General features: G+C 41.3%; 1 protein-coding gene across 1 annotated transcript; it reads left to right on the top strand.

Annotated features, from left to right (window-relative positions):
• Positions 1-205: 205 nt before the first annotated feature.
• LOC110975998 (protein ERGIC-53-like) lies at positions 206-11,955 on the top strand. Its single transcript, XM_022228901.2, has 13 exons — positions 206-550; positions 1,031-1,087; positions 2,114-2,211; positions 2,893-3,210; positions 3,731-3,854; positions 4,143-4,201; positions 4,334-4,431; positions 5,023-5,077; positions 5,595-5,665; positions 6,020-6,235; positions 6,693-6,858; positions 7,468-7,586; positions 8,247-11,955. Exons 1-13 carry the CDS (start codon positions 346-348, stop codon positions 8,281-8,283), a joined length of 1,623 nt encoding a protein of 540 aa, XP_022084593.1. The 5' UTR covers positions 206-345; the 3' UTR covers positions 8,284-11,955.
• The last annotated feature ends 114 nt before the right edge of the window (positions 11,956-12,069 follow it).

Below are 12,069 nucleotides of genomic sequence, written 5' to 3'. Positions count from 1 at the left end.
CTCAAGTCTGCCCGTGGCACGGATTGTAATTCACTTATGAATAAAGATTAGCCACCTGCTACGGGTTAGTGTATCTATTGGCCAATCAGTTTACGCCAAGTTGTCAATCATATGCTAAGCGATCCCTTGAGGTCGAACAAGCAGTGATGAATTAACTTGAACGTCGCCATTATGTCATTGTATTCATTTGTGCTGCTGGATGCTTAACCACTGGACTTCATTTTTAATAAGTACAACTGAGAAAAAAAGTTGGTATAACCGTCTTTTCCTTCCTCCATGCTGTAAATAAAAAGTGGAGAAGTCGGCCATCTATGCACCGTTATTTTGTTTAAAGCAACCAGCTGTATGCAAATTAAATTCTACATATTCATACTTGTAATCAAAATGGCGACTCACGCGGCGAGTGTTTCGTGTCTTCTGCTCTTTTTGTCGATGTTTTCTGTCTGTTTTGGTCAAGCGCCACATCGGAGATTCGAGTACAAACACAGCTTCAAAGGCCCGCACTTGATGCAAAAAGATGGCTCTGTTCCATTTTGGCAGTATGGTGGAAGTAAGTACTTTTCGAAGTAAATATGGTAAAATTGGTAGGTCTGTGTAAGTATATTGGCATGTGGCTGACACTCGACCGGTTTGACAGTCCTTGCGCGTGTTCTTCTATTGCAAGGACTACTCGCGCGGTCTGCTTTTGTTGCATGTAGGCCTACATTGTTGCCTGCATGTTGATGACAATAACGTTATTTATCTTAAATAGGCTGGTAAACATTTATAATCATTTAAATTTTCAAGCGTTTAAAGAATGTGAGTTCCTACTTATGTCCTACATATTACTTATATTAGGCCTATTGAGTTAAAGTTTTGTACAGTTGCAGGAACAAAAAGAAATAGGCCTAACATTCCTTTATTTGTGTTGTTCATATTTACAAATCCGTTTCTTTAAATTCACAAAGACTGATCCATAAGCTTTTCCTTTTTTCTCGTTTTGGACCAGGATTTAGTTTCAAAGAACAAAGTTTTTTTGTTTAATTTACAGGTGCATTTGCCTCAGATGAACAAGTCAGAATTACACCCTCCATACGGAGTCAAAGAGGTAACATTGTGACTCATAAACCAGTTTGTAAATTACACATTTTTTAAAGAAGCAATGTGGTATAGATTGCCAGTGAGGAGAATTCCAAATCCACTGGTTCAGTTCAGTGTTTATGAAGCAATGATGTTACCATTGCAAGGGACCAGCCAAGTTCAAGGTAATGTTATGAGAAATTAACTGGTTTCTCGATATTCCTGGTAAAATAGTAGAAATATTAATATCAACCATGATGTGGCATTATCTCACCACCACATGTAAGTATTTTATGGTTTAGCCACTACACAGTAATGCATGGATTGGCCCACCTCATTACCTAGACATCAACAGTGACACCAACCATATGGACCATTCTCGCCATGATTCTGATGATAATGCAAAGGCTCTGAGGTGATAGCACTGTTTACTTTCATTCTCATCACTGGTATCCCATGAACACTGTTTGCCTTTTCATGTGAACACCTGCTGATATGAATTATTTGATTTAGATGATTTCATAATTATAAAACTAAGAGCTTGAGAGCCCAAAATAAAAGTAAACATATTGCTGTTTTTAAATTTATAGTAACATCAATAATCATTCTGTATTTTCAAAAACTGTCTCTCTTAGAAACAAAAAATATCATAGAAGTTAGTCATTTTTTTGTAATTTTCTGAAAGCCTGAAACAATTTTTTATCAACATCTACGTGATCTTCATTATTACGTTTAATCAGGCAAGCATCATTTTGCAATCCTGAGGCATTTTATTGCGTGAATCATGTAATTTTCAGTTGTTTTTAACATGTAAACCACTGTCTGCAATCTAATATTAAAGAACTCCTCTGTTGCTTTGAAGGTCTTTTTTACACATGGAATGCTAGAAATTCATATTAGAACCTTATTAATTTTTCCCTTCAAAGTTAAAGCGAATAAAAATACTAATATTTTCTTGCACAGCGCTTGATTCGTGAAGATTTGAGAAGAGTCAAATTAATATTGCCCTAGGGGCATTTGGGTAAAAAATAACTGCCTTTGCCTGACCTCACAGGTTACATCTGGTCCAAGTACAAGGTGCCGTACGACCATTGGGAAGTGGAGTTTTTCTTCAAGGTGACCGGTCGAGGGAGGGTCGGCGCAGATGGCTTGGTGAGTCCGTGAAACTTGAAACTTCTCCAGAATGCTTGAAAATCACATAACTCCTGACTGTTTTCATAAAAAAAACCTGCTGCCTTTCTACCCCTTGACTGATGTTCTTTTTTGCAGAACTATTATATTGTGAAACTCTCTCATTATGGAATTTCAGGGCAAAGGTTGTAGATAGGAAGGGAAGTCATTGTTGTTTTTCTTGGTATTCTTTGGGGAATGTTATGGATCTGAGGTTTGTGTCATCTTGAAAACTTCTCAAGACAAATTAATCAGAACTTGAAAAGTGTTGAGTCTTTGGGTGGGAATTTCACTTTCATAATGGCTGGTGTGAGATATGTTAAAGGCGTAAAAACCAATTCCCCAATTAGTGTGAGCAACATTTCAGGTTTTTATTATAGTTCTAACGGCATTTTAGCACGACTACACCACATACTTTGATGTTGGAGAGCTTTGCAGTGAACCCATAGGATGATAAGGATTACTTGTTTCTACCAGACCTTTCAAAATGTACCAGTTTATTATGTAGGCTTTTGACAGACTGATGATGGCAAAGGGCAGCCGCTGTACATTGGCTTGTATGTACCACGGGTTTTCAACACAGTGTAGGATTTTGGAGGATTCGGGAAGGCGTTTCGCAAGGATACTCAGTGGTCAGTGATGTCTGGCGCTTCTCTCTTTCAGGCTTTCTGGTATGTGGATAAAAAACCGGATGGGGTGGCATCGACCCCAGAGCAGCAACACCCTCCTCAGCACCCGAACCAAATCAGCGTCTTTGGCGGGCCGGACAAGTGGAACGGCCTGGCGGTGATGTTTGACTCCTTCGACAACGACAACTTGCGCAACAACCCGTACATCCTGGCCATAGTCAACGACGGCAGGCTGGAGTACCAGCACACCACGGACGGGATGAACCAGCAGCTCGGTGGATGCCTAAGGGACTTCCGAAACAAGCCCTACCCGGTCCGGGCCAAGGTTGAGTACTACCGGAAAACGCTCACGGTGAGTTCAGCGGCACTCTGCTGGAAGCTTTTTTTTTACTAGCCTCACTCCAGCATTCCAATCTCCTTCACTGCTTTGACCGGTGTCAAGGACCTGTCTGACCTCAGTTACTGCTTGACCCCAATTAAATTTGGAAAGAGAAGGTTGTTCTGATGGTCTTAACCACTGCCTTGACCAGGGTCAAGGACCTGTCTGACCTCAGTTACTGGCTGACCTCAATTAATTTGGAAAGAGAGCACTGATAGTCTTATCCAATGTTTCATTCAGTTATTAAGATGAACAAAGAAATTGACTGGAGTGGGATTTGAACCTGCTATCTCCGGAATACCGTACCGGTGCTCTACCAACTGAGCTATCTAGCCCTACGTTGGTGGCTCTTCCCATTTGTCAGTTATCTTTGTTCGGGAGCGCTATGTACTTGTAGTTTGTTTCATGATCGATGTTTCATTCAGTAAGTTGCTGACAGATAGTTAAAGGAATGACTTCAGAGTCGGCATTTTCTGCCGTCAATTTGATGCAGGTTTATATCCACAGCGGATGGACCAACATAGACACCAACTACGAGATATGCCTGAGAAGAGAGGACGTGACGTTACCCAAGGACGGCTACTTTGGGGTGACCGCAGCCACTGGCGGGCTAGCAGGTAAAAGGATTCATTGCTGGCACAGCCCTCTATTTGTACAGAGTACCCCTAAGTTTGTGGAAATTCATAAAAAGAGTGAGCTACAGGGCCTACTCATATGAGCTTAAGGAAGGCACGCAGGATACACAGTATGGTATCTTGTGTCTGTGGTAAAGCCAGTATGTAGATGGTCATTAGTAGTCAGAACCAAATTTTCAACTGAATGTGCACAAATGTTCCAGCGTAGTTGTACGCTGAACCCACACTGGTTTTCTTGCAGTCAGTTGTGTGCTCATCTTTCATTTTCAGATGATCACGATGTCATTAAATTTTTGACGCACAGTCTGATACCCCCAGACGAACCACGGGTAAGTTTTTCGAAGTGGATTTTTTTAAAATAGAGTTCGACTCACTTCGCAGATCTCTATGTGCTACTTTAGAGGACCCAAACCCACGGAGTATAGTGATACTTTTTCACCTGACTTTCATAACCCATCCAGACTCCTCCTAAAGATCAAGCAATTTCGGATGATGAGGAGGAACGTTTTAAGAAGGAGTACGATGAATACTATGAAAAACTACAGCAACAGAAGAAAGAGTGAGTCCTGTTTTGTTTTTTTATGAGCAGTTAGAATTTTAGTGGTAGAAAGGGGAGGACGATATTCAGGGAAGTTCCGTGATTTGCAGTATTTGTGGTCATAAGCTTTGTTTTTTGGATTTCGCATTCTTCTTCTAAACTTGTTCACGGACTTGGAAATTGCAGACGTAGCGATTCACCAACTGTCACTTGTGGTGCCGAGGTATAACACATTGAAACAGAGGGGATTTGAATGGCAAAGATTAAGTGCGACTTAACGGGGGTGTGAACCTGAGACTTCTGAACTACAGCTCTAGCATGCCACAAATTGAACTGTAGAGACCTGGCAGAAATGAACTGCTGTAATCTGGTTCCCAGACTACTGCAATGACATAAGGACCCGGAGAGTAAAAATCCAACCCTGGTGCCGAAAGTAAAGAGGGTCGGATGTGTAAGCCCTGCTAGCAGGAGAAATGTCTTCCAGAGATTGAGAAAGATTGTGTTTGTCATTCAAACAACTACCTTGTTCAATCAGTTATCTGCTTTTTTGTTTTTTCAAGAGTACTGACCCAGTTTTTGCCGTATAAATAAATTCCATTCTTTCTGTTTTAGATTTCAGGAGAAGCATCCAGACAAAGTGAAAGATCATATACTAGAAGAGACGTTTGTAAGTATCCAATGTAATGGTTGACCTTAGAGAACAATTTGCGCACTCATCAGAGGTCAAGGCCATCTCTTGTGCATAATTATTCACAACCACCCGAGTCATTTGGCTCAGAAACTTTGTGTTGTGTAACTCGGTCGAGATCTGAGTCCTGACATGTTGGCTCATTGTGGACTTAAACTCGATACACTTGAGATGAAGTCTTGTGTCTGCAGTATATTATCCAGATCTGAGTCTTGGGACGCTTCTTTGCTCACCTGAGAGGGAGTTCGAGTCATTTTGAGTCTGAGCATGACTGAGTCGGTTTGGGACCAACCGTTGATGCTTTTCTTTTCTGATCTCTATCTTTATGTGATTTGAGTTTGCGGGTATGTTTCTCATGTGGTCTGAGTTGAGACTTGAGCCACTTGGTTCTAAGGCGCACTTGACTCTCTTTCAAGTCACTTATAATTTTTTAAAAATTATCCAAAAAATCAGTGTTTTTGTAAGATTTTGCATCTTAATTGAACTTTCATTTCAGTTTGAAGATACAGAAACAAGAGAATTAAGACAGATCTATGAAGTTCAGACCACAATCAGTAGATCAATTGTGTAAGTATACCCATTGTCATTTTTAGAGCTTGTGCACTATCTGAAATAATCTGAAAAGTGAAAATCTTTTAACACAATCAGCCTTTGAACCCAAGTCTCCTAACACCTTTCTTTATAATGAATACAATTTTTCAAGAACTTGCCACAATGTAGCAAGGATTTTTTTCAAATTGCCCGAAATTTAGGACGCCCAAAATGTTGTTAGTGAGCCGTGCCGGACCCTTGACTTTGCCAGTCAAAGTTCTGCGTCCCCATGGTGCGTCCAGTTGTTAGAGGCACCAGGGAAGTAATCCAATCTGAGCAAATTTTGGCCAAATCAGTTACCAGAATTCTAACACCCAATTTCATTATCAGTGAACTGAATCGCAAGCTGGACGAGATCGTCGGACGGCAGGAGCGTACTCTCTCGGCCATCTCCGCCGTCCAGGCAGCTGGCCGAGGCGGCGGGGCTCCGCCTGCCTCCACGGGGGGCCAGCCATCACCACCAACCACCTCAGAAATCAAGAGGCACGAAGTTGACACGATATTAAACACACAGCAGGAGCTGCAGCGGTCAATCAGGGACGTCAGGTACAAACTGTTCTCTCTCTTTCAGACCCTTTCCAAATCCACGAGGGGATGCTTGAGGGAGGTACAGCCCCCCTCCACTCCACTCGGGGGTGGGGCATCCCCCCCCCATTTTTTGCAGGTCCTGTAATGGGATGGGGTTTAATCGATCAGCCCACTAATGGCTAATGGTCTCACAGCTGGCCTCCCCCCCCCACTCTGAAAATCTTTCCACTGCTGCTGACTTCACATTTAGCTTGGTGCCTCTTGAAATAATAGAGAGTTGCCTGTAGTGTACCTTTACACTGTTTGATTTTTGAGCATTTGGGAATGTTTTTGAAGGAATGCCTAGAAAAAGTCACACTAGTGTAGGAAAAATGTGCTCCCAATGCCAAGAAAAGCAGTCAGTGATCTCGTCACAGATGCTCCATATATCCACTGATCTCCACACATCCACTGATTCATCCACACGTATCCACAGGAGCGTTGTAGGCGACGTCCAGGCCAAAGCGAGCAGCATCCACAACAGAGTGGACAGCGTCGCCCAGGGCAACCAGGGCAACCAGGATTTCCTGCTGACCCACGAGCTGCGGGATAAAATCAGCTCACTGACCGGCGACGTCAGCCAACTACTCAGGAAAGCCACTGTGAGTGCCGGAAGCAGATTCTGTCCCTCCACAACCCCTGAGTGTTGAATCAGCATCATGTGCATTTCCCATGTCCTCAGTGTGACCATTAGAATCCACAAGTGCCATATCCACAACATCAACCATCCACTGTAATATCATTCCCAGCAAAATCCACTGCCTAGCCCTCTTTTCAACCATATCCACTGCCCAATCCACTGTCGTCCACATTTTTCCATTGTATCAACCACATTGCCATTCATCACCGCAGGGTAAGTCGCATGACTCCCAGAGCCATCCACTTCCCAGCCCTGATTTCAACCAAATCTTCTACCAGATTCTTCCCCTCATCCTAAATGTCTTGGATGTACAGGATGCGTCATGACACCAACCGGTGTTCAATCTAAAAAAAATCCACAACATTGACCGTCATGCTTACCATTGCCATTCAACATGGTGCACCGCAGCAAATCGGGCCTGCACTGACCGTCTTATCCCAACTCCATCCAGAACTATCAATCATATACTACACACCACCAGACCATCTAACGAGACTGACCATTTGCCGCTGGTCACTGGAAGCAAAAGTCCTAATTCCTTTTTCCCTTCATTTTTGTTTTCATCTTCCAGCAAGCCCCCACAGTGCAATGCCCACCTCAAGAGGAATACCCCAACTGTTTAACTCCAGTTTATTTTATCTTTCTGCTCGTTATACAAGGAGGTTTTTTCTTCTTATATGCTGTCTATAGGTGAGTGAGAACCTCATTTATGTACTCTTCGATAGTGACGAGTACCAGGTACTCTATACCCCGAATGTTGGTACCTGGGTCTATTTTTCTTTCAGTTTTTATTACACAAAGCACACCACTCTGTATTAGATCATTTCTCTGAAAAGAAATTACACCTTTGCGTTGATCATTTGGCATGAAAATGAAGTGGAAGCCTTGTAAGTTAATCCCAAGAATGCCTCCAGACTAACTGTTCTGGTTTATACCAAGTTTCAAATGCCAACCAAGCGTAAAAAGGAAATATGACCATGGGAGAATCCTTGATATCTTGCCTCAGGTTCTCAACCCTGTTACCCTTCAAGATCCTTCAAAATCCACGGGGAGGGTATGAAGGATGTTGAAGGATTGAGGAAGGTACATTCCAGCCACCGTCACTGTACATGGCACTTGACGCCTCTGGATAAATACGAAGACTGTGCCCCTGGTTTCCTTCCTCAGTGGCGAAGGAAACCAGTCGAGTGCTTGATGATTTAAGAAAGTTCCCTGTAAGAATGCCTTCAAAATTGTGGCTGTGGTAACGATGATGCCATCCAGCCCCCCCCCCAAATTAGAAACCTCACCGATTTGTAATTGTTTTGTATTGAAGTCAATTTGTTGTCTATTTTTCGTTTTTTCCTTCAGGAGTAAACAAGAAGCGGCAGCCAAGAAGTTTTACTAGTGACACAAAGCGGTATATGTAAAACTTTGGGTTTTTAAATAATGAAGCTGATTTGCTTTTTTTTTAAATTTTTTTTTTTGGATGTCGCTTCTTTTACCTAGAGAATTGTGGACTATAAAATGTAATTGAGTTCTGTTGTGAAGAGAAATGTGAAACTCAACATTGCGAACTTTTTTCTTTCAAATGAAATATGGATTCCATGAAATCTCTGATTTTTATTCCAAAGATCTGTTGTCTTCAGTCGCCGTATGTGAGAACTAAGAAATTATTCCAACTCGTGTTTATTCAGAACTGTCTTGGACATTATGCAATTACTATTTTTGTTTTGCCACAACTGACCTAGAGATTTCAGTTGCAATTTGAAATATATTTATTTAATCTTAATGCAAAGCAGGTGCTAAAGTTTCAAGAAACTATTCACGATGTGTACTTGCGAGGAATGTTAATGTAATTTATTCCATCAAAAGTCCAGTTTGGGGGACTTATTTTAATGCCAAATCACTCCGCGTCTTTAGGCAGAACCCAGGAATTACATTAGTCAGCTAACCAGTTAAACTTCCTTAAACTCTACCGCTCTAGGTAGAATACTCTACTTCTTCCATGTTTCCGGGAAAGAATTGCTCTCTACTTCACGAAAACATGGAATCATATGCCAATTTTTAACTAGTTTTCCCCATTATTTGAAAAATATTGTCAGTCATCCAATTGGGAGAGTCATATTGCAGAAAAGAGGGAAAAATTGTGAAAATATTACACAGTGACTCAACAATTTTGTTTTATTTTGTGAAACTTTTGTTCAGTTGTTTCATATAAAACCAGCTTTACCCTCTACAGGTGCCCCGCTAGGATTACAAAGAATTTCACTGCATACAGGAAGGTTTTAGGGACAGTAAATTTGCCATTACAAAGTTGTTACACCTGGCATGGTTCACTTGTAGCACCATCACTGTCAGTAATTCTCAGTCAGTGACGGGCATTTCGGGCCAGGGCGAATGCGAAAGTGAAGGGGATTTGACGTTACGAAACATTTGCAGTGAAATGCGCTCAAGTTGGAATTTGTTCAGGGCTAACATCTGATCTGACATCAGATAGTTGTAATGTTGTTCGTACCATTCCAGTGCCCTACCTAATTATATCTATGCCTGTGATAGGTTGTCAGCAAACCTGTGTCAAGTTCACTTTCACCATATCTTTGTCAAGTCATGGGCACCATAGTTCACTTTCACCATATCTTTGTCAGGTCATGGGCACCATAGTTCACTTTCACCATATCCTTGTCAAGTCATGGGCACCATAGTTCACTTTCACCATATCCTTGTCAAGTCATGGGCACCATACCTATTCGGGCAGGAAACCCATACCTGTTTCCAGTTACGGGGTCCTCAGTCACATAAAGGCATTATGGCCGTGTGTGGCTTGACTTGAAGATCGAAACACAAGTGACCTTTAACCCTGATTTGCCTTTGTAAATGTCTGATCTTGTTCACAGTACGCTGTTTTACAAAACACCAGCTGTTTTAAAATCATGTCACAAATGTTGTGTGGAACAGAGAAAGGAATCTTTAGGGGAGGTGACTGATAATTGCTTCCCTCTCTCTCTCTCTCTAGTAAAGGTCTTTTCTCCAAAATTCCTAGAAAATGTTCAGATGAAAATGAGATAGCCCTTTGACATTGTAATGCAGAGATTTCCCACAGCAATACAAGTAAACTTAAGGTGTACTCCTCAGCCAAAAGAAATTCATGTTTTGACAGGGAAAATCTCTCAAATACTTTCACATGCGTAATTAAAAAAAGAGAAAAAATATTTTGGATTATAGATAGTATTTGTGAATCCAGCTTGAAAGAAACTAAATTCTACTGGCTGACTGTAAGTTTTCGTTACTTGGAACTTTTGATCTGTTTTCTCAAAGTTGAATGAAATTAAACTTATAAAAAGGACTTCTCAACTTTATATTTTTCTTTTTTTTCCCCTCCTCAGGATTTTTATCTCTTTCAACTTTTTTCTTTTATTCATAGCTATATGTTCTGTTTTAGAAATCTAGACCATGTATGATGTAATTTATTCGTGTATCGTGTTTGTATTGATTGCCTGTTGAGGGTTCACTGTGGGTGGAGTAAATGTAGAGATCCGTTGGTAAATTTAGAAGCGCTGTGGTGCTTTGTGCTTGCATGACAGTTTGTCCAATGCTTGAAAGTTGTAAGTAGCCTTGCTCTGAGGCAGGGGCAATTTTTAATGACTTGACTTCCATCTTTTTTCCCAAGAAGTATACAGCCAAGGAGATAAGCCTTTTTTCTACTGGCAGACACTGTTTTATTACAAAATTGTGTTTAGGTCTCCCACCACTTTGTCTAAAAACGCTCACAGGCCGCTGAAATTTAAAACCTCAGAGAGAAAGACCGTGGAAGCAGTGGCCTCCGAAGGTTAGAACATCCAGATATTCTTGAATTGGATGGATACGGCATGAGGCTAGTCAAAGCCGAGACCACTGTTTTTATGGTCCATTGCTTTCCCCAAAGTTAGCATAATTTGGCTTGTGTGACATTGGACAGTATATCAAGAATTTGTATGTACTTATTTTTGGTCAGTTACATTACAGAATGCTAAGATTGATCATCAAACATTACTAGGTAATGTACTTGTATATGATCTTTTTGTTGCTGATGCCTATTACACCAGTGGTGAAGTATCCTTTTTTGCTGTCTGATATAGCCCGCTGCATTCCTCTGTTGGCTGTTGTTTCAGAAATCTGCCACCGGTGATTACAATTCTTGCCAAATTTCCAATCTCTGTTTCAGATCAGTTAGAGATCTCCCAAGATGTCAGTAGAGCCTAGACTTATGCTGTTGGTACCGTGGTTCTTTTTATTTTCTTTCGAAGGGCATTTTTGGCCGCCTAACATTCCGTGTCGCATGTAATATGTTATCATGGCTGTGAGAAATTACGATTTATTGTATCTGAAATTAATTGTGAAATAACGCTCATGTATAGTTTCTTTCAAAGCACCCTGAAGTTGTGTCTTTACGACGTAGCTGTTGGTTCAGTTGTAATTATACACAATTCTTGCGGTGCAGGCCACGGCTGGAATAATGATGACCCCCCTCGGAAGCCATTCATGGGGGCCAGTCATGTTTAGCAGCGAGCAGTGTTTCTGCACCCACAAACACTTCAGACCTGTAAGCACACACGCTGTGACTCGGGCAAAAAGTACAGCATTTTTTGTTCTCTCCATGTTGTCATTCCTTCTCTCAGTCAGAAGTGGAGGGGTCAAAATACACCTGTCTATCCTGGCATTAAAGTGGACCTTGACTTTAATGTAAGAGCATAAATTATTCTAATTACAGCTTCCATGCAGATGCAGGCAAAGAACAGGTTGCAGATGCTCGAGACGACAAAAATAAAAATCATCAGGGAAACAATATTAGGCTCTTTTTAATAGCGTTTCTGTGCGATATATCTCGTAGGATTTGTCATCAACTTTATACATCTGTGGACTGATGTTCGGGTGTGCTCCGAGCATCTGAACCAAGTCTTCTTACTTGTAATGTTCACATTTTCTTCAGTGATTGAACAGTAACTGGGGGTGGTGTGTGTGTACTAATTGTGGGGGAATGAAGCCTTCCGTGTATTTTGAGCGAGAAAACATTAAACCTGAAGAACTAAATTTCATAAAATGGCGTCCGAGTTCTCTTTCTTATGAACAATAATTAATCTCAAGTCGATGGCTGTGATTGTGATTGATGAAAGTGTCTGATCACTTTTCACGGGGCAAAAGCGAGCTTTACTCC

Source organism: Acanthaster planci, linkage group LG08 (genome assembly GCF_054643075.1).
Source record: "Acanthaster planci isolate LZ-2023a linkage group LG08, COTS_SCS, whole genome shotgun sequence".
NCBI classification, from domain to species: domain Eukaryota; kingdom Metazoa; phylum Echinodermata; class Asteroidea; order Valvatida; family Acanthasteridae; genus Acanthaster; species Acanthaster planci.
The sequence above is the reverse complement of the archived record's forward strand: the minus strand, read 5'-3'. Positions and strand labels throughout refer to the sequence as shown.

Coding starts and splice junctions, on each gene's coding strand:
- LOC110975998 (XM_022228901.2), top strand. CDS start 346: ATGCAAATTAAATTCTACATATTCATACTTGTAATCAAAATGGCGACT. Junction 2,212..2,892: donor GGGTCGGCGCAGATGGCTTG/GTGAGTCCGTGA, acceptor TCTCTCTTTCAG/GCTTTCTGGTATGTGGATAA. Junction 3,855..4,142: donor AGCCACTGGCGGGCTAGCAG/GTAAAAGGATTC, acceptor TTTCATTTTCAG/ATGATCACGATGTCATTAAA.